The sequence below is a fragment of the Siniperca chuatsi genome, linkage group LG18 (genome assembly GCF_020085105.1).
Source record: "Siniperca chuatsi isolate FFG_IHB_CAS linkage group LG18, ASM2008510v1, whole genome shotgun sequence".
Classification (NCBI taxonomy): Eukaryota; Metazoa; Chordata; class Actinopteri; order Centrarchiformes; family Sinipercidae; genus Siniperca; species Siniperca chuatsi.
The window spans coordinates 14,696,848-14,719,121 of record NC_058059.1 but is presented as its reverse complement, the minus strand read 5'-3'; the positions used below and the strand labels follow the sequence as shown (position 1 = coordinate 14,719,121).

The 22,274-nt window shown below is 40.6% G+C and overlaps 1 protein-coding gene across 2 annotated transcripts; it reads right to left on the bottom strand.

Moving 5' to 3' along the window:
- Positions 1–1,498: 1,498 nt before the first annotated feature.
- mrrf (mitochondrial ribosome recycling factor) lies at positions 1,499–22,268 on the bottom strand. Of its 2 annotated transcripts, none has more exons than XM_044175242.1 (7): positions 22,137–22,268; positions 17,942–18,106; positions 17,629–17,781; positions 12,425–12,543; positions 8,739–8,830; positions 6,996–7,155; positions 1,499–3,032 (listed from the first exon to the last, which is right to left on the bottom strand). In XM_044175242.1, the coding sequence occupies exons 2-7, from the start codon at positions 18,102–18,104 to the stop codon at positions 3,009–3,011; spliced, it is 711 nt and encodes a 236-aa protein (XP_044031177.1). In that variant the 5' UTR covers positions 18,105–18,106; positions 22,137–22,268; the 3' UTR covers positions 1,499–3,008. The 2 variants fall into 2 exon arrangements, with proteins under 2 accessions (XP_044031177.1, XP_044031176.1); XM_044175241.1 differs by lacking the exon at positions 1,499–3,032 and adding an exon at positions 5,180–6,028.
- Between the last annotated feature and the right edge of the window lie 6 nt (positions 22,269–22,274).

The following is a 22,274-nucleotide window of genomic DNA, read 5'->3' as shown; positions in this document are numbered from 1 at the left end:
TTTTTTAGATACAGTAAATATAGTAAGTAAGTGCATATGTATTCATTTATGTGCAAAAGCAGTGGGTCAATGTCATATTTTTATGCTCCAAATTGGCAGTTAGATAGATTTCAAGGTGGCTTTGTGGTTAGATTCCCAAGTCACAGGTTTAATGTCCCACTAAAATGTCCTCAAACCAGACACTAAACCCACACATACTCACTCATATCATACTAAGCCACTAAAGAACATGAGCTAAATCCAAAAAATGTGTAAGTGCAAAAACCATACTGGTTAAAGACATTGACAGGTAGGATGGGGCATGGTGGGGTGGCAATGTATTGATTTTAGCCAAAAGGATGCCACACTTATCACTGGAGTCTAACACACGACTCCAGTCTGTATCCATATAGTCTCCACTGGCTCTGACCCAGTCTGTCTGGTAATTGGGATCAGATGAGTGGCAGCAAAAGCGAGGCGACCTGGGTTCTCCGGGACCCACGCTAACCTGGAAGCATTTATTTTATGGAAAAGATGTTTAGTTAAAGTGCAGCGCTGCAGCCCAGCCCCTCTAATGACTCTCCAGCTCTCTTGCCCAGGCCTGGAGACAGAACTCTGTGATGGATATGACTGGTGAAACAGGGACACACACACACACTCACGCACACACATGCTTCCATCACCGTGCACTGTGATGGATATGACTGGTGAAAGCTCTGAACACTGTTTCCTGAGTCCTTCACTTCCTTCCTCCCAGGCCTCGGTCAGCCAAGCTGAGCCAGGTTTCACTAGACTCGGGCCGGATTGGATTGCAGATTAACTGGCTTCCTGTCCAATCCGTTGGCTGCGTTCATCTGCTTTCCTAACGGTCACTTTTATTTATGAGCAAGCGGTGACGTTATTGAGGATGAATGAGTCTCTTCAGGATGGATGAGATCCTGGAGGCTGGGGGAGGGGGCATTTACTGAGGGACAATGTTTTTTAGCAGTGCATTGCTGAAAGAATTCAGGAAAAATATTAAAATTTTTCTGAACAATGACTCAACGGTATCTCTATGTATGTATACATGCATGCTTTTCCTTACATTCAACATTTTCCACCCCTCGTTATTTGTGCAGTGTATATTTTCTCTTGCTGAACTACAGTGCATGGGAGTTAGATTTTCTTGAAACGGTTACTGCACTGCAAAAATCTCCATCTGACCAAGTCAGCCATTTGTGTCTATTATGGAGCCCTGAAAGTCTTATTTTCTTAAAACAAGCGAAAAACATCTGCCAGTATGAGGAGATATTCCAGTGCAAATTAACTTGATGCAAGAATTTGTGAAAGTGTCATTTTTCTTGATTCTAGTGCAGCCATCTGCCTAATTCTGTCTTGTTTCAATAAACTCACTTGGATATGTATTGGAAACAAGTTGAAATAATCCTTCTGCAATTGCAGTTTTTGAAAATTTGTTTTACTGTAGGAAAACGTGACTTTTGGCCCTCCACAAAAGAAAAAAATTACTTGATACAGAGAATTTTGCAAGGGTTGAAATTGATTTTATTTATTGTATCCTAATCAAATTTGCTAACAATTCACCTGTTGCAGCAATGATGACACACGAAACATTTTCATTACCAGTATTTGGTCAAAGACAAGTGTCTGTTAATGTTTAGTCATTTGAACATGCAAAAAAGGAACTTTTAGAACAAAATGAGAGGATATTATTTTCTGAATATATTGTCCAGATACACTTCTATGTAATTCTATTCTATGTAAAAATGTTTGATATTTCAAAACAGCAGGTCATGCCAGACAGAATTTTTTTTTTTTTTAAAGAAGGCTTGGCTGAGTACTTCAGTATTTTTTAAGGATTGAGATGTAGAGATGTATTTGTAGATTGGGTCCATTGTCATTCCCTCCGCCATCCCATCACTACAGGCCTCCAACATCACCCACCCCACACCTCTCATCCTTCTCCCTCCCTCTCTCCTGCTGGCAGCCCTTGATTACACTTGTCTCCTGGGGGAAGGTTTAAACTCCTCAGAGATAGTAATATCGAGGGTACTACTGGCTAGTCACTTCAGATCAGGACGGGGGGAGGAAATGGCGACGGACATAAAGCTAAATATATAATTCCTCCCATGCCGGTAATCACGATGTCCAGACGATTTGAAATGACAGTTTAACCACTTTAGACTGAGGAACGCTTTGTTCAGATTTGAGAAGCAGGAGGTGTGTGTGTTGGAGCGTCTGGTTGGTCCCTGCGAAGGTTGGGGAGCCTCCTTGTGGGTATAGCGGCTATCCAAAGGGGCCCGTGTGGTCCTCTCTAAATGCATGTGGGGGGGGGCACGTTCCATAGAGTTAAAATGGCTCGCAGAACAGACAGGAGCAATTCTGTGAATGACTGACGTGCCAAGAGCTCCGGAAGGAAACACTCTCACCGCCCAGTATTAGTTTACCTGATTAGGATATCCAGCTTCCTCCTAAAATGGCTGGCTATTTCCCTGTTAGAAGCAGTAAGAGCGCCCACCTGGATTAGGCCTAAACATGGTCTGCATTACACCAGGCACAAGAAGGCCTCATGCCACACAGCTCAACCAATTACATCTATAAATATTAATAGGCTAATCTGCCCATATTCTTTTCCTGCAAGCCTGTTACTACATCCCTGAAAAGGGTCAGCGATACTCTTATGAACATCAAATCCATTGAAATCTTTAGTTCAATTTGCATATGCAGAGGTTTTCGCTCCAGACAGGCTCTTTCAATGTCTTTTCCCCATCATCACATCGCAAGAGGAGAGTGCATTTCGCATTCAAGCGCTGATTGGATCCTTGATGAGATCTTCAGGGTGGCTTCTCACACTCTGACGCTCTTAACACTCCAGAGGTGATGAGAATATATATAGAGAGAGAGAGTGGGAGGGAGAAGAGAGAGAAGAAGGAGGGAGTGAGAGGTGTGTGTGTGTGTGGGATCGATCCGATTCTGTCTTTGCTGAAGTGGTTGGCTCTGTCGTTGCCTGGCTCCGTGGCCTCCTTGGCGGTTCAGCTGCTGCAGGAGCACCACGACTTGATGTTCAGAGTGTAATCACGGGCAGCACAAAGGGAAGACAGACAGCAGAGGGGAATCATATATACATTCTTTCTCTTCTTTCACACACACTGCGGCTATACAATATAATGTTGGTCTTTTATGGCAAACTTGTATTAGATCATGGTCACAAGCTTCTTTTAAAAGATATGAATAATGCAATACAGACATCTGCGTGAAAATTGAGAAAGAGATTTTGAGAGGTAGAACAATGCTAAGAGGGATATGGGGCAGAATGCAGTAAGACAGGGCTGAGATAGAGAGCAACACTCAAGGGATTTTGATTATTTTTTTCAAATATGAGTTTAAATTGTACTCTTCCATGGCTGTATTTGATATTTGTGCTTTCTGAAAACAGTAAAAGGGATGAAATTGGATTTGCACACTGCAACTAAACCTGCATACTTTCAAAAATTCCCATTTTGATGATTTAAAGCGAGAAGAAAAAATTCTTCTTCTTACAAATGAAAACTTGAATTCATTAGAACTAAAATGCACTCATGCTCAATTTAATACACTACAGGGGTTTTGCTGCTTCAGCCTCATGTGGTCTGGTGTGACCAGTAGCTTATGTTGGCTATTGTTAGCAAAGAGATATGGCTGTATAACTGACATTACTGAGTCAGTTTGTTGATTTATGACTCTTCTCTACTTGTGCTACTGTTACATTACATTTTAGCTCTTACCATTATCCCATAAATGTCACCTTTGCAGCTAATTAGCCAAAGTTACATAGTGCCGCTTTAACTCTTGAGATAAATGGATTTACATTTCTGTTATGCAAAAATTAGACATTGGTGCTTTTTAGTAAAAAATATAGCTTTATAAAGAGCTTGCTGTGAGTTAAAGCACAGTTAGTAAGTTCAAAATATTTAACTGGTTATCTTTCCTTAAAATGCACCAGCAACAAATAAAAGGCTAGACTATCAAATCAAATGTTTACTGAACTAATTTAGACTTGTATATTTTTGTGAGGAATCGCCAAAGGACACAGCAGAACTTCCACAAAGACAAACCTCTATTGCTCTCTCTCGCTCGCACACAAATGCAGTCTCACACACACACACATACGTCAAAAGGCAGTGCTAGTAGTAGTAAACATTTGAAAGGAACAGGGGTAATTCACTTGATAAATGTCAACCAAAATGAAGCTATCAGCTGAAAGCAATTTCCTTGTGCTTGCCTGTGTTCTGCGCCAGGGACTTGGGAGATTTTCACCCCTCCATCGATCATGAAGCCTCTGTTTTAGGCCAAGGTACACAATGCCCTCAAATTGCTGACATATGGACCTAGAATCACCACAAAAACCTGCCATTTCCACCCCACCCCTCCTCTGTCCCGACCCAGCCACTCCTCTGCTAAACTCTTGTTTATCCAATGACTCTAGTCTGTTTAGGCCATTAAAGCAAAGCCATTCAGGGAGACTGAGCGCCAAGGCAAATGCAATAAAGCCACAATCTATAGCGTGCAATTTAGTGCTGCTACCAGCTAACACCAAAGATGACAAAAACCACCATGGAATCTGCATAGTCACTATTCCTCAATTCATTTTCTCCATTTAAAATAAGTCACACAGCATTTTGATCAACGTAATTAGTAGTTTGCAATGTTTCAGCGCTGTAATCATCAAATGACTGGGTGACTATAAGACCAAGTGTGTGGGCAATCTTTTAAAATTAAACCTGTCTGCCATGTGGGCCGCCTGCGACCAGTAGCAGAGGAAGCAAAACAAATAATGATAAAGATGAAGACACCGACCACATAATATAACGGAAAGCCTCTAGCTGGTGTAAACAGCGGATAGATGAAAGCAGAGCCATGTGTGTTGCTGGGTAGGTTTCCCATCCAAACATTTCTTGTTATTGATCCGCTTTCAACAACTACTCGTACTACAATTCCTGACCATGGCCTTAAAAGTGCAGCTATTTAAGACAAAGAGGGCCAAGTGCACAATGTTAAAAAGCCTTTTTTCCTAATGGACAATTGTGGTGCCAGCAGCCAGGGCCTGGAGGTCTGTACACAGGAAAAGTCCATTATCACTCTAACTAATGGAGGAGGGGGCGACTTCAAACCAAAAGTGGAGGAAAAGAAAAGAAAACAAGAGAGAGAAAGATGACGCACATGGTACAAAGCAGTGTTTCTTTAATGGAGTCCATCAATAATGTTACTTTCCTGACTTTATTGTCGAGAGAGCAGCCGTATTATCAATCGTAGACATGGGCAGAAATTAAAGGCCTTTTTTTCCTCAAGTGCATTTTTTAACAGACTTTGAATCAATGTGAAACAAATGTTTGGCAACACGCTAATGATATCCTGCGTCTCTCTCTCCCTTTCTCTCTCGCTCTTGCCACCAAGACAAACCCGTAGCCAGTTTGCATTCAGATGGGTGCGCTTGTTTTATATAAACAGACAGCCCTTGTGGCAAGGGGTCTGATTAGGAGGAGGCCCACAAATCCCATTAAAAGTTCATTCGTCCCTCAGTTGGTGTTTGTTTGAAGACAGGAAGAGTAACAAGGGAGGAGGGAGGTGACTGGGAGTCTGTCGTTGTTGTTTTACGTGCCAATTTCTGTTTATGTACTGACGGTTAAACACAGATATCACCCAGCAGCGTAGAGCAGATCTTTGCCAGTGATGTGGGCAGGAACCAAAGCCCAGTTTCTGCCAGAAGTACCAGTACATGTAAACAGGACCGAGACTTGTTCATCTGTGTGAAGCTTTCAGACTGTTGCGCTCATCAAAAGCTACCTCCCCAACGCAACTGAGTCACTGTCTATTATTAACACGATAGGAATGACAAGTTGCTTCTGTTATGTGTGTCTATCTGTAGGTTCAGCTATAACCAAATGATACAGTATCAAAAACAACTTAAAATGCAGGACTCTTTTAATCGTCACAGTCAGCCTAACAGCTCCTTGGTCTTGGCTGCAAGCTGTTTGTCAATGTCCACTGCAATGCTGTCTGACATCTGCTGGATCTGTGAAGGCAGAGGGAAAGATGGAAAAAGATAAAACTATTCTGAATACACCTTCTGGGCTCACTTTTTACCTTCCTCTAGTGTATGTCTAGTAAAGGATGACATTATGTAGCTGCGATGGGACAGAATGTGACTGGACTGAATTTCTCACTTTGGTGCCGATTTGGAACTTACAAATAACAGTAAAATACTACCATTGGAAATTTCAAATTAGAAAATGACCTCATGCTCACTTCACTTTAGAAAAAGCTGTACCCTTGGACAGTTTGGGCTGCGGTTACAATAGTTTCAGGTCTTAGTGAGTTCTAATTATCAATTACCTCCTTGACTCTTTTCAGTTTGGTGACTCATCTGTCACATCTGCCACTCATCTCAGCCTTATTGTAGCCTAATCGCATTTTCACCCAGTACCCGGAACTTTTATTCCCAAGAACTACTTTTCAAGGAATGAAAAGGTTCCTTCAGCCCATTGTTGTCTGCGTTTCCACCGCGGTCTAAAGACCCGTGAAGATCAGGCAAATAACACCCATCAGGTTACACCCATCACACAGCTGCACAACTCTACTGTTTTAACTTATTAAACACGTCACCTGCAATTCAGCATAAGGACCTTTGCATATTTTAACCTTTGCACTCTCACCTGTTTTAAATACTGAGCTTACCGGTGTATAATGTTGAAATTGAGAGCCACTACTTCCTCAGAGCGTTGTGAATATTAGAATATGGTAACACAAGCATAAGCATTACGTGTCTTTTTACATATATAGTAGTATTTACTTGTTTTCAGATACAAAAACAGCCACTTTGGTTCAACAACTATTTATTTAATTTAGACTCTGGTCCCTGCAATGGAAACGCAGGGACCAGGGACCAGTTCCTCCAAAAGTTCCTAGTTCCTGGGGAAAGTTCCTGCGGTGGAAACACAGCTAAGTGTAATAGCACTGTTGTCTTTTTTCCCGTCTCCTACCTGTTTTTCTACAAGTCGTATGGTGTCCTCTGAGTGTCCCTCCTTTGCCTTTTTGACCTGCGCAACAGCATTAGATCGTACTTTCCTCAGTGAGTCTTTAGCCTTGTTGCTGAACTGTTTGGCCAGCTTGGCGAGGTTCTCTCGATGTTCCCGTGTTACTCTGCAGGGAAGGGAGGAGATGAGGGGAAAGAAATAAGACCAAAGAGTAAGACAGGGAAGAGAAGGTAAGAATAAGGTAAATGGATTACACCAAGAAAGGGTCCACACATACAAACTCATCCATGCCCCTTTTATGTCTGTATGCAGTTTGAAGATCTGATGAAGGATGATATTAGTTTAGCTCAATTGATGTCTGTGGGTTCAAGATGCAGCTCCTCTATGTACAGTAAGAAAATGTTTATTAAGATGCTGTTAAGCTCTCTGTGTTTTGAGAGGAGTTGCTGCAGTACCCGATACATGGGAATACAAGATAAACATACCTTCAAACTGCACACAAAGACCTAAAAAGAGACGATTAGTCAGACTCTTGGTGGGTACTGTACAGAAAATACTAAACACAGAAACACATAACTGCGCAGAGACAAAATCATAAAAAAACCCAATGTCCTCACTTGTGCAAATGAGAATGTGAAGTGCTCGTAGGCATGAAGTCTAATCATTTTAGTTCTGACTCGTAACAACAACAACTTTCCGAGGTCTCGGACCAGAGCTGAAACATCCTTCACCCAAACAACTTTGTATACACTTTGCATTTGTTAATAACTCAAAAAATCCTACTTCCCATTTCACTCCCTCTTTGTTCTTAATTGGCTTTTTTTTCATTGTTTTTGACTTGGGGACTATTTGCAAACAATCCAAGAGCAGCGTTTATTTACCACAAACAATACGGCCTAATTACTGATTCCAGGGCCAATCAAGGAGCGCCTTCTCTTTGGAAATGCAAATGGAGGCTCGGAGCGTGCCGAGACTGATTGCAGGGGGAAAGCAGTCCGACTCTTGTCTCCCTCCTCTGCCAGACTAACACCTGCTGCTCCATGCGCGCACACACGCATGCACATAAACACAGGCCGGCATTTATGCATGTATACTTACATGCACATGTGTGTGTGTATATGTATAAAAACATACTGTATATACACACAGAGTGGTTTAGTGAGTGAGTGACGGATAGTTTTGTGTGAGGTTGTTTGACTTGGCAGAGAGAAAAAGAGAGACAGAGAGAGAGAGGTCTAGCCAGAATGAAGAGAGAGAGTGACCCGAGCCTCACTTTAACACACTTGGGGTCTCTATACATCTACAAACAAAAGTCAATAAATCTGTCAGTTACAGCTCAGACTAGGGGATTTATTAATGGGGAGAAATTAAAAAACCATGGATGAGACTTACATAATGTATTGATTATTTCATTGGTTTACTAAAAAATAATGTCAAATGTCTGTCACAGGTTAACAGAGCATAAAAATATGTATTAAAATGATTTATTTTAAATAAAAAAAGTAAATGCATAAAAATGATTATCAATTAACATTTTGTCAATTGAGTAATTGATTGATCAGATCACCCAATTGTTTCAGGGCTAGTAGCAGTTCAAATATGTTTATATTAAATAGTGGGAGTGGGAAAACAGAGGAATGACAGAAGAAAAGTAAAAGTGTGAGGGAAAAGATCGAAAAGAAGTTAAGCGCTAAAAGCAGGAAAGCGTTTCTGCCTTTGGGGCTGTGTGTGTGTCAGAAAGAGACTCACTTGGGAACGGGCACCTTGATGATCGTCCCGTCCACCTCTGGGTTAAGGTTCATGCTACTCTCTCTCAGGGCACGGGTGGCAGCCGCTGTAGCCTGGGGACACACACACACACACACACACACACACAAATGTGTGCTGGTGTGAATGGAAAAGCAGCGCTACAACTGCAGGTAGTGGCTTAGCTCCAGCTGGCAATCATTAGGGTGTTGTGGTGTGTCTGTAGTGTGTGTGTATGTGTGTGTTTGGGTGGGGTGTGTGCATGAGTGTATGTCAGGGGAAGACCACGCATTGTGGAAGTGCCTTGGGCCACTGTCAGCGCTCGGCCCTGTGGGACAGGACTGAGAGGTTGCAGGGCAGGGCGTTGACCCATGGTGACCTCACAGGAGAGTCTGCTTGTGCTTGTGTATGATACATGGACACATACACATACGCACACACATGTGCTTTTGAGTTTGTATGTTTTCGTTTTTGGGTCAAATTTCTGAATCTGTATTTTCACATATAAAAGCAGCTTTTTGCTTGTTTATGAAGACTGGAAAATGGTAATTATCTTAAGGTGATGTGTTTAATGACAGTAACACATGTACATATGTAACTTTATTCACTAAGTAAACACTGTCTTGTATTGTGGTCAGATTTTTCATGTGGCCACCTCATTACCTTATGTGGGGGAGAAATTATTTAATACCCGCCGTTTTACGAGATGATCATATGCACGGTCCTCTAAAGTCTGATATGCCTCCAGATCAACATCAACATGAAAAGAACCTGTCGGTGCTCCATGATGTACGACATGTAGAAATTTGGAGGGGTTTGTTGTCTTTACCCGCAAACTTTATGACCAATAATCAAACAACATTTCCACCACATGGCTATTATTTACAATTTCTGGACCGTTTGAGTTTTGCCTTTGTGAACGCAAAAGCCGGATCAGTTCGAAAATTGAAACAACGTATCATCCTTGCATTGGTTTGATTCAGGGACCGGACCTTTGTGTGTGAACCAGCCCTTAGTTTTGTCAAAACAAGCCTCATGTCTGTGAAAATGGACATTTCGATTCCCTTAAAATCTGGCATCATCATACATGACATGTGGTGTAACTGAATCTTGGAGTAAATGCAAACTAGACAAACAGATTATCTGATCAAAAGTTATTTTCATGAGAAATTAAGAGACACATTTGTCCACATTAAGAGCAAAAGTGGAAATGCATGTTTCTGATCCGCATTGAGCAACTACATCAACAGAAAATAAATAGCTAGTGAGGATAGTCATGGATTTGGGACACAGAATAACTCCTGCCTCCTGCAAATTTGTCAGAACTACCACTAGATATGAAAACATCTGCAGACGATTTCCTTCTTCTCAGCTGTTGTCTAAATTGGATTATTGAAAAAAATGCAACTAATATTTCCCAAACACCATCTGTCATCTTTTTAAAGAATGAAGATAATCAGTGGGACATGAAAAGAAGAGCATTATGTGTTGTGAACAAGAGATCCAGTGTCAGTGTGGACACTGGCTGGAAAGGCAGCTGTGCTGTAAATGCTAAATGATATCTCAACACAACACAGGATCAGACAGACAATCTATATAGTGGCTTCTTTGTAAATTTATTTATAGGTTTATTTCTATTCGTTCGGTAGGCCAACAGGGAGGCAGAAAAAGAAGCTTGCATGTGACTAAATAGTAAATATTAAAACAGCATTCACATATGTGAAACATAAAAACCTGATCCACCATACACAACACAATCCTTCAGTCCAGCAAATACTACATTAAACCCAGAGAGCTACAGTTAAACAGTGTATATAGACAAAGAGGGATGAAGCCAAATCCTTTGAATTTCTGAAAACAAAGTCACACTCCTCAAACCAATTCTGCAACCGCATGACAATTCCCTTAGCTGACCTTTACAAAGTGTGCAAATGTGCAATGTGAGGAAAAGAGCATAACATTTCCTCTTTTTTTCCCCCTACCTCTTTTCTACCCTACCCCCCTTTCTCGACAGCTCTTTCTGGTCTTTTCCGCTGGGGGAAAGAAATGGCAGCGAGATTAAAGGAATTTATTTGTGAGCATTGAATTAATTCATGAGGTTTCTTTTCTTTTCCTTTGTTAAAGTCATCCGGAGCACAGGCTTCTGGTTGCTCTCTTTAAATGTGGGGTGATAGATTCAGCCCATACCTATGTTTGATTGTTCTCAACATCAAATTCATCAACCCCCCCCCGACGACTACTCCGGTGGTTACGGAATACCGAGCGGAATTTGTCTGGAAAGGCCAGGCAGGTTCTGGTTAATATGTTAGAGAGGAAGAAAAATTACACATCAAACGCTTGACGGCCCGGTTCAAAGCAAAGAGGCGAGTGGAGAGGAATGTGTGTGTGAGAGCCTGTGTGCATTTGAGTGTGTGTATAAAAAAGGGAGTCCTGAAGAAAACACTTTATGAACAAAGTGGTGGGATGCTTAAACATACCCCCCCACACACACACACCAAATTGCCTACTGATCTAAGCATGCTGGTAGTTGTTGTTAGTTCCACTGTGCCTTCCCAGGCTACTCTTAATGAATGAATGGAAAACAATGGTAGGGCCTCTGGAGTGCCTGGTAATGGATAGGCATCATTATAAACCTATTAGCTTTGGGTACTGAGGACTCACCTCTGTGTGGGACATGGGTAACGTTGGGCACAACAGGGTAGCGTGTGTGTGCATGAGTGGGTTTGTCAGTGTGTGTGTGGTCTGTGGTCGGAGTTTCTGGGAAGGAAATAGACTCACCGAAAGACCATTCAGCCTGATTCAGGTTGAAGACTGGATTTTCAGATTTGAGATGCTGATAAATGCTTACATTTGCATGTTGTTTTATGATATCAGCACAAAAGACAACAAAGAGGTGAAACCACACCTCTCAGGTTCACAAAAGGTGACCGGTAGGAAAACAGAAGGTGGTGGAAGGTAATCGCAAAAACAGTTTTTTGTTGTAACAGACAGGTGGTTCTCCAAAAGAACAAACTGCCTTTGAATGCCATCTATGCTTATAAAAACCGGTTTATATCTTTGAATTCTTGAAAACTTTAATTTGTGGACACACAAGTCCACAAAAAAAAAAAAAAAAAAAGCACATTTAGATTTTCCAGACCACCAGAAAGTCTGGCCACTAAAAATGTGAGTTGCCCCGGTGGACAAAATGTCTTTCTTGAGCTCTGATTAGTACAGTGTTGTATCATCTAAGAAGGAAAAGAGGGAGAGAAAAAGGGAGCAAAAAAAGAAAGTAAATAATCCATTCCTTCCTAACCTGGGGGTAAAGTGAGGTCATTTCCTATTCTGTGACAACTCACACGCAGACGTAACCACATCTCAGTGCACGCACACACAGAGTTTAGGTTCTTGTTGCTATCTTTCACCCCAGAACAAAGGGCTCCCGGAGTGAACAATCAATTAGCATCTGAGACACAGTTTTGGAGAGAGAGAGAGGCAGGTTCAGGTTTCATTTGTACAGAGATGTGGGCTTTGAGTTCTGGTCTGGCTCACTTTTCCTTCTGTGAGGACCGTCTATCTGTCTGTGCTTTGGATTATTTTTATAAAGCTTTTAGTTACTGTGTAACTGTCCACGTGAGACAAACAGATACCAGAAGAATCTGTACATGTGTGTTCTTGTATTTGGCTCTGTGTATTTGTGATCGTCTTACCTCTGGGAAGCTGCCCATGTTGACCATAATGAGCTGAGGTGATTTCATGGAGATCTGACCCAGCTGCTTGAGAGGGAACTTCCCATCTTGAGTCGTCACCATAATGTGATCCAGAGCTCCTAAACAAATACAGATACATGTAATTGTTTATTTTACTTTACATTACATTTATTTACCTACATAAACTATTTAAGGCATCATTTTACTGTTGCCATGTGCAATGTAGTCCCCTTGATTTTGGGCATCTATTTATCTGCAGCCCAATTTTATTGGCCAATATCGAATTTATCAGCATTTGCAGCAAAAACTGTTTCATAGGCTGCATTTTATGAATATTTGATAGTTTTTTCTAAATTTAAGTTAAATATTGTTGTGTAGTTATATTTATAGTTATTATTTAAAACAACTTACTTAAATGTTGCTACTGTTCGAAATTTACTATTATACGGTTAGTGTCGTTTGATAATAAAGTTTATTGTTCATTTGTAAAATATCTTTACTCAGACATGTCTTTATCACAAAATGCTTTATGTATTATATTATTTATGTATGTGTTTATGTAAAAAAAATCTAAAAAAAAAAAATCACTATATTGTTATCAGATTTGTTTTAGTCTAATGGCTCAATATCAGTATCGGCCCTAAAAGTATTAGTCGGGCTGTGGTAAATATGGTAGCTTTTCTGGTTTGATGACACTGTTTCCATGTAGACATAATACAAAAGGAAAACATACAATCAATCATTCAATCAGACAGACAGATTAACAAATAGACAGACAGTTGAATGTGCAGCTGAAGCCACAAATTGCATGAGTAAGTACAAAAATAAAAATGAGAAACCACTGTCAGACTTAAGAGTTTCCATGATCTATTGTCTCTCCTCACTGTCAACACTGAGAGAAGCAAAGGTGAGTTTGCCAACATGAGTTGACTTCTGTCCCCTCCCTCTACTCCCTCACTCCATCCATCCGCCCCTCTCATCCATCTGGCTAACCTCAGACGCAGTTGTTTCCTTCTTCTCCACCTCTGCCTTACATCACTCGCTCCCTTCTTACCCACTGGGGGCTGAGCTGCTGGTGTGTGGAAAAGGGGGAGGAGGAGGAAGGTGACAAAAAGCATAGTTGTACCAGTCAGAGATTAGATGCAGAAGAACTTAAAAATAAAAGGTTGGTAAGATGTGATGAAATGGATACCTTTTATTTAAAGGCTGCACCCCAACTGAATCACTAACATACCGTCTACCTGCCTGCCAATTATTCTGTCTCCCTTTTAGACTTCAAACATCCATTCGTGTGCAGCTCTAAACCTGCCTGTCTGTCTCACAGTGTCTCTCTGTGTATATGCAGACCGTTCATGTTCATATGTGTGACCTTCTGCCTGTCCGTCTTTGTTACCTGTGCCTTGACAATGAGCACCTACACATCTGCTAGTACTTTTTGAGGGCAGACAGACAGACAGACAGTAATTTCTTTAACTACAAAGGTGGAGGAGTATGGGGATTGAGAGAGAAGAGGTAAGCCAGAGGAGGATGGCAGAGAAAGCATTTGCCAAATTGTTCTTCATCAAAACATTACATATATTGATAATATAATACATATGATATAAATGTACACTCTATTTTTAAATGTAAAACTATAAATTTTTTTGCTTTTCATCAGTCATCAAGTTTAAGTTACTAAAATTAAACAGGCCGCATCATTTGTACACTTCATATACAAGCAATACTAAGGATGTACACAATTAATTAATATTGATGATTTCTCATTTACATTCACCAGACTAAGATTAATGATCAACAATCAATTCTATTCTTTTCCCCCACTTTGTATACAATAGGTAGTCTTATAAGGTTGACACTGTCTCATTAAAACAAACGTATAGTTATGGTAAACATGAAGCATGGTTTTCCGTTGAGCTCATCAGAGCTTCATGGAACTATGGGTTTTTTTATACTATATATTCTGGTGGTCACATAGAGCTCATAAGAAAATAGTTGGTTAGGAGCATTAGTCGATACTGCAGCTGGACTTTATCTGTTGTCAACATCAGACAGCTAGTAAAAGGTAAAGGAAATGACGCATCCTGTACTGTAATATTTTGAGAAACAGTCGCCCTGATCAGCAGAAATGTGGGTAAATATGCTTTAGCTTTAGGATTCATAAATGTGTCATCACCGTGTGGTTGGACCGTGTTGCATTCTCACCACATACAAACAAGCCAACTTTAGCTAGGAATTTGACCTGGACCATTAATTTCAGGTGATCTCTATGCAGTTATTTGGTCTGTACAGCCTAATAAGCTGTAAAAACAGCACTGACATATCATCACCTTTTAAGATGATATGGCAAACTTGTTAGCATACAGTTCCTATTTTACACAGCTGGCAGTTACAGAACAACATTAGCATTCATTTGGAGTCGTGTTTCTGGCCATCTGGTGAATGTAAGTCCAACATTCACCCTGCTTTTAGCTCTGTTTTTGGTTTCCACCAATTCCTTAGAGCAATATCTGGCTCTTTAGCTGCTAAATGCTCCACTATGGTCAGTATGTTCGCTAACTTTGTCTGTCTGTTGTTTGGTGCTGGATAGATAGCGTACAGTTACTTTCTTGCTGAATACAGTTGCCTGCTACGTCTGGAAAAGACGCCAAGAGCAGAGTGAGAGCGAATGAAACCAGCGGGCCGTAAAACCAAAACAATGAGCTGAAAGATGCTGTAAGGGGAGGGGATTTGCGGTTTTATGGAGAGGTTTATTTGCCTGAACTATTTTTTGGCCATAAGCACTCCATGGAGTCTTGCCGTCGCATTGAAGTAAACAAATTGTTCCAGCAACTTGTCATTTTTACATTTTGATTGTTGGACAAATAAAACAAATAAGATATAACTTCTTATATCAGGTTCTGTAAAGGCAGGTTTGGTTTCCTTTGGACAGAGCCAAGCTAGCTGTTTCTCCCTGCTCCCAGGCTTTATGCTAGGCTAAGCTAACCGGCTGCTGGCTCCAGCCTTATATTCAACAGAGAGACATGACAGTGGTTTCGGTGATTTAACTGTTGGCAAGAAAATGAATAAATGTATTTTCCAAAATATCAAACTATTCCTTTAAGCTCCAATAGCTCAACTTGGAAGACCTAGTTGTACCTGAAGGTATTTATGGGTATTTTTTTCTAGTACTGTTGTTGTTGTTTGATGTCTCAGTCCACTCTGTCTTAAAGTTTCCACGGAAACAAAGCGACTATCTGCGACTAACCACAATATGGTGGTCATACCATTGATCCCTTCTCTCTGCATCTATCTATGACTTTCTACTATACGTTTGCCACACACAAACAAACACATGCACACATACAGTATACATTCATGGCAACACACAATAGTACATACAGTCATATCCACACACACATGTACTCATAAGCTTAATGAGAGCCAGATGAGAGGTTGGTGGAATAAACACACACTTGCACGACACACACACACACACATTCGGACAACTGACGTCATTCCATTCCACCATCTCATCTCTCCTGTCAGCTCTAAGTCCTGCTGCCTCCGTGGATTACTGTGCAGCTGGACAGAAGAGAGGAGGATGGAAGGACTGGAGGAGAGCAATGAGGGTTAGAGAGATGGAGGGAGGAGACAGGGCAGCTGACAGGATGGAGGGAAGACAAGAGACAAAAATGACAAAAGAAACAAAAGGAGGACTGAAGAGTTGGATGGAGTGAAGTAGGGAACTCTCAAAATTCTTGACCTGTGAACAAATGCTTCCCTGTAGGTAGATTAAAAATTTAAACTCAAAAGTGTGTGACAGAGATTGAAAATATGGCACGAGTGGAGGCAAAAATATAAAGCTGGGAATTGTTGGAAAAACTATAGAGGAGTAAGTAATGGAGGGATAAAGGGAGGGTCTGAAGATAGAAAATGACTCAGACCAGGAAACTGCTGAATGAAGAGTGGAGAAAGAAAAAAGCTAAAGGGAACAAGATAAATTAATAAAAGAACAATGAAACAGTTGGAAATCTACAAGACATTAAGGTGTCCAAAAAAAAAAAAATCTAGGTTGTGTTTGTGCTTCTGTTGTTTAACATTTGTTGTTTTTTGTGCTTTTATATGCCGCTAATGGGATACACCACTATCTCTACGTGCGAGTGCACGCACACACACACCACCACCACATCTATCTACAACAAGGACCACAATGGAAATTAGTGACTTTTTTGTGTTATCCTTGATACTCTTTTAAATGCGCATGTACATTGCATGCAATTGTCCTTTTAAAATGAATTGTCAAATAAACAAAACGAAAAAATAACTCTCCTACACGTGAAAAAGTAAAAAGACTGCACATGCTGCAGATCAAATGTCAGAGAAAGCGCACTTTCATCTGAGGAGGAAAAGAAGTAAAAAGCTCAGACACTTGAAGTCTAATTCTAACGGCTGCCTCCTCCCTCGGGAGCTTCCATTACACACCCCAACTTTGACTCCCCTGAGCCCAGATCCCATTTGTTAGAACCCAGAGGCAAAGGGTCATGACCTGGATGTAGTTGGGGAAACAGAGGTCAAACTAGGGTCAAGGTAATGTCACACTGGGGCTCACTCTAAACCCTCAGGTGCTATGTCAGGTAAATGCAAACAAAATAGGAAGACTTACTGACTTTTATCCCAAAGTAAAAATATGCCTTTGATGTGCTATTAAGTAGAAAAGGTCTCATGTGCACAGTCCATGATGCAGTGGAAAAATAAAACTGCGCTGTCTTGTGGCGCTTTTTTGAATTGTAGAGCTGTGTTTGTAGAGATGTTAGCGAAAAACATTCTTTGGAAAAACGGGATTCAAACATCAGTTTCACTCTGGGTAACTATTTTATCATTCTGGTCGGACTGCAGACATCCATGAGATCACAGACATACCTTTGTAGATAGAACCTCTTATTATAGTGCCATTTATTTCCACTCAGTGTCACATCAAATGAAATCCTGGCACTATTGGACAGCTATTTATGTTAACTTGTATCGGTTCTTTTTGTCTTCTGTATGGTGACTTAAATTTGATTGAACTTGAGAGTAATGCATTCATGCATTTTTGTTTCCCTTTTGGTCAACTGTTCAGTTTTGTACACGAAGGGAGTAAAGTTTGAGAAACAAACCGAGAGTGATAAGGAGACACGGATAACATGAGAGGGAGTCCAAGAAAGAAACAGAGATAAGCTGAATACCTGGCGAGGTTCGGATGCTGAGGTTGCGTGTGAAGTCATCCTTGAGTGCATTGAGAACAGCTGTCATGTCCACGTTCACTTCATCCAGACTGATGATGTCTTCCACCAGAGCCGAATTAATGTTCACCTTAGCCGACTGGCCCTTTGCCTTGGCTTGGAAGATGAAGAGAGGGAAAGAAGAAAAGCACTGAAGGAAGAGTGAAGACTCATATCTAAGACAAATAATATCTAATCAAGTAAGCCACATTCATGCCAACAGAACCACAGAGGTTGTGCTCATGTGAACTCCAGTCTCTGGAATCTCCTCACCAACCTTTTGCCTTCTTGGTGGCATAGAGCCTGGTGCATGCAGCGGGGTAGCAGGTGGTGTTGGGGTACAGAAGTGGTGCACTGACTCTGGAGGTGGCCACGAGGGGAGACCTGACCTGCCGCACCAGGGCCTGACACAACAGTGGTCGCAGCAGGTTCAAAGCCATGACTGTCAAGACAAAAGGGGGATGTGAGACAGTAAATAAAAATGTTGTTAGTGGAAGAATACAAACACATTGTTGTTGAGTTTAGAAGGACAACAAACAAACAAACAGATTCAATTTAAAAGAATCACAAATTATTCACAGATCAGTTGAAGGCACCGCTGGTAATATATATTGAGATGAAGTAATAGCTCATATCAGCCAGTAGGAGGTAGGCCTACATCTTGTTTTAATGTATTACTGTACCATAGTCTCTTTCTCTTGACAACTATATTATGATCATTTGTGACAAAAATGAAAAAACAAGAAAAAATAGAACCAAACCAGTCAGTTTTATCTTTTCTTTGCAGTGTCTCTTTGCAGCCTACACTCAGTTGCTCACCTAGCTAAAAGTATTAATGTTCTGTTTATCTTAACTGTTTTAGAGAGGTTTTGATTCAACTTTCATGGTCATTTTGGAGGATCTAGTTTGTGGCACGTTTGTTTTGAATTGTATTGCATTATACTGTTATTTAGCATACCCTCATTGATATAAGTGGGGGTGAACTAAATAATAAAATGTCTGTATAATGCAATACAGTTCAACAACACCATGAACTGCAGTCTCCATTTCCATTTGTGACTGACAGCAACTTCCAGTTTTGTGTTTTGGTGGTAGGGCGACCCTTTTGTTTACACTTGGTTCTAGGGTTGCAACTAACAATTATTTTCATTATCCACTAATCTGCCAATAGACCTTTTTCACAGCAGACATTTTGGCATGTCATAGCAGGAAAAGCACACGTGTAATTAATAACGTTAATAATGAGTGCATTCCAGTTTGGTAAGTTAGTTCCAGGTCCCGGGAATTGTGCTTGCTGGCTCACTGGCCTGACTTACTGGAGCACTTAATGGAACTGAGACATTGCTTTTCCTGCTTTGACAAGTCAAAATACGTGCCGTGAAAAAGGTCCATTACTTTCTTGACTTATCAATTAATCGTTTGGTCTATAAAATGTCAGAAAATGGTGAAAACTGCCTGCCACCATTTCTTAAGGCAAAGGGTGATGTCTTCAGATTTTTGTTTTGTCTGACCAACACTTAAAAAATATTCAGTTTTCAAAAACAGCAAATCCTCATAATTGAGAGGCTGAAACTGGGAAATGTTTGGCATTTTTGCCCGATAAATCAAGATATTTGCAGATTATTTTTCTGTTGATTGACTAATTGACTGATTGACTAATGGGTTCGTCGCTTGGATCACAGAGTGTGCCTTTAACCAGAATTTCTCTGACAATAAAAAGTACAGAGGAGGAAAAGAGCCTCTTGTAAATACAATTACACATCACTGCTGTTGTAGAACTTCCTGCACTCAACCCTACAGGCTGCATTACATGCACTTACACTCAGCCACAAACATGCTCGCTCTCTTCCTTTTACACACACAAATCTATAAGATAAAACTACCTCTGCGCTCAGCCCACGCACAGTTGTTTAGGCATTCCTGAAGGGGAACCTCCCATTCAAAGATCACACAACAATATGAGACCAACCACTCCTTTTCTATGGACTAACCACCTCCCACCTTGCAAACTGGCTCTTGAGTGTGAACTGTGTCACTGAACCTCGGCGTACACACAAGCACAGACATAGAACTCTGAAATTTCAAAGCCCACAGACACAAATACACACTAAAGCCCGTCTTTCACAGTCAGCGGCTGTGAACAGCTTGCAGTGTACTGCAGCCTGACTGACATCCTCTATTGTCTGTTAGCTGTGAGGAGAAACAAACCATAGTGCTGCATTAAAGACAGTTTGGTTACAAATGAGAAGAACTTGCATCATATTACGCATCATATTTTTCTGTAAAATTACAAAAATTAGGAATTGTTTTCAGTTTCAAGCAAAACATAAAAGGAAATACACTCGACTAGTGACTAAAAGGCTGAAGATGTTTCGCCGCTCATTCAAGAGGATTCAATTAAATGTCCAGTAGTGTAATTTGTTTGAGGGTTTTTTTTTTAACCATCTGGATCAGTGACTGTAGACACTCATATGTGAGTTTGAAAATACTTTTCAGAAGTCAAGACTAAAAGATAGAGCCGGGAATTTTAAACAGTACTGTACACACACACAGCCATTTCAAGCTATCAAAAGTTATCCAGGTGTTTCAGAAAGCTTGACAGAATAGTATTTGTTGTAGAGACTCCATGTTTTCATGTACCTTGCAGGAAATTCTTTCTTGCTAGAAAATGACTTATTTTTTCTTCACTGGACATACATATTGTTTACATTAAAAAGCAACTAAAGACTTCTCACCACCAGTCATGAGTCCAAACACCCCCAGTGAAACCAACCTCTCAATATTGTTCACATTTAATTGTTCCTTTAACTGTTCAATTAGATTCTGTCAGTTTTATCTCTCTAGATGATGTTGTTTCAAAGATTTCTCCACACTGCCAGGAATATAATGCTAAATAAATATAAATGTACAGTGTGTACTTATTTTGCCAGACAAATGTTCAAATTTGTTTTTTATTAAAAAAAAAGTCAGAATCAGCCTTAAATAACCCATCATGTGTCTTATTGTGTAATTGTAGATTGTAAACTCCTCCTCAGGTCATTTAAAGCCCAAATATCCCAGATACAATACTGATCTCAGTGTCTTCAAAGGTCGTCACGGCCATGCCACAAGTCCCTGGTGTTAATCCAACATTGACTCCAAATATTAAATCCAAACATATTACAATAACAATATTTAGGCTAGACTGTGGACCACCACCTACAATACAAACCCATAACAGGCATCCATGGCTGGCAGGTTTCCTGACAAGCTGATATGATACTGCAAACTGTGGCAGAGCAGACAGGCTCAGATGTGGGACGGTGACGGATCTCTTTACAGTGGCAGTCAAGCAGAAAAAATGAAGCACAGGTGTTCAGTGGGATACTGTAGCCTCATATCCTGTAGATTTCACACACAGCAGCAGCTGCAGACACACCTCTCCTTCTTCCAGTGGCAGAAGCCAGCTGGTGAGCCCGCATGATCTCTCCTCTGCACACTTTACAGTTTGAGCAGAAAATAATACAGCAGAGTATCTGATAATGCTCTGCCTCGTCAAACAAACTCTTCAGGCTAAGGCTGCACCTAACGATTATTCTAAATATCAATTAACCTCTCAATTATTGTTTGTTTAGCTGATTAACTGTTTAGTCTATGAAGTGCATGTTCAAATTGCTTTTTTTTTGTCCAGTTACCAGTCCAAAAACACATTCATATTACAATGCTATAAAACAGAGAAATGCAAAATATCCTCACATCTTAGAAGCTTGAACCAGCACATGTTTGATATTTTAGCTTGTTAAATGACTTTTTAATTGATTATCATAATTGTTGGCAATTTATTTAATCTGTCTATCACCTAATCGACTAATCTTATCAGTACTAGGTCACACTATAAACACCCTATCTAAGTTACAAGACACTACATCCTTAATTTGTCTGATTTCTATCAAAAAATATCCCTGAAAACTGAAAATGATAGTTCAGTTTGACTTTTTACCATCATGCAGGCCACTGCAAGGAACATCCGCTGGGCAACTTCACATGAGATATGCCATACTGAACAGATACACTGATACATGTCGATATCAGAGGATCTTGTGGTTATCATTACTGATTTGTTTTATGCCATTCAGTCCGGCAAGTGGCACCAAGTTGATTCAGTGCTGGATTTTTTAATTGATACTCGAGTAAAGCAGGAACCACCAGGCTGTCGAGGTAGATACTATTTTATTATCATAACTAACAATAGTACGTACATATGTAAGATAACTGACTGGTCCTAACACTTTATGTAAGTGAAGCTGTGTGAAGGGCGGTGTGTTGGGGGCGTGCATACAGCATTTCTTCGTCTTCTTCTGCAGATACCACGGGCAAAAACTAACATAAACCGCAACCACGTGCTTTGCTAAACATAACACTGCCGTTAGTTTCAGCTATGACCCAGCAAAACACAACCTTCAACTGTAAATGACCCCAAACAGCATACTTACTTTAAAGTGTACAGTCTTCACAGAAGCATGTTAGCTAGGGAACAGTCCACATTTGACGTCTATGTCGTCATCATCAGGCGGCGACATTTTTTTGTGACATCCTGTTACATGTTTGAAACTTTCTATGGGGTATACCGA

Excerpts from the sequence above, each read along its gene's own strand:
- mrrf (XM_044175241.1), bottom strand. The coding sequence starts at position 18,104 with ATGGCTTTGAACCTGCTGCGACCACTGTTGTGTCAGGCCCTGGTGCGG. Across the intron at positions 7,156-8,738 it reads ATCAAGGTGCCCGTTCCCAA|AGTAACACGGGAACATCGAG; the intron begins GTGAGTCTCTTT and ends CCTTCCCTGCAG. Across the intron at positions 6,029-6,995 it reads TACGACTTGTAGAAAAACAG|ATCCAGCAGATGTCAGACAG; the intron begins GTAGGAGACGGG and ends CTGCCTTCACAG.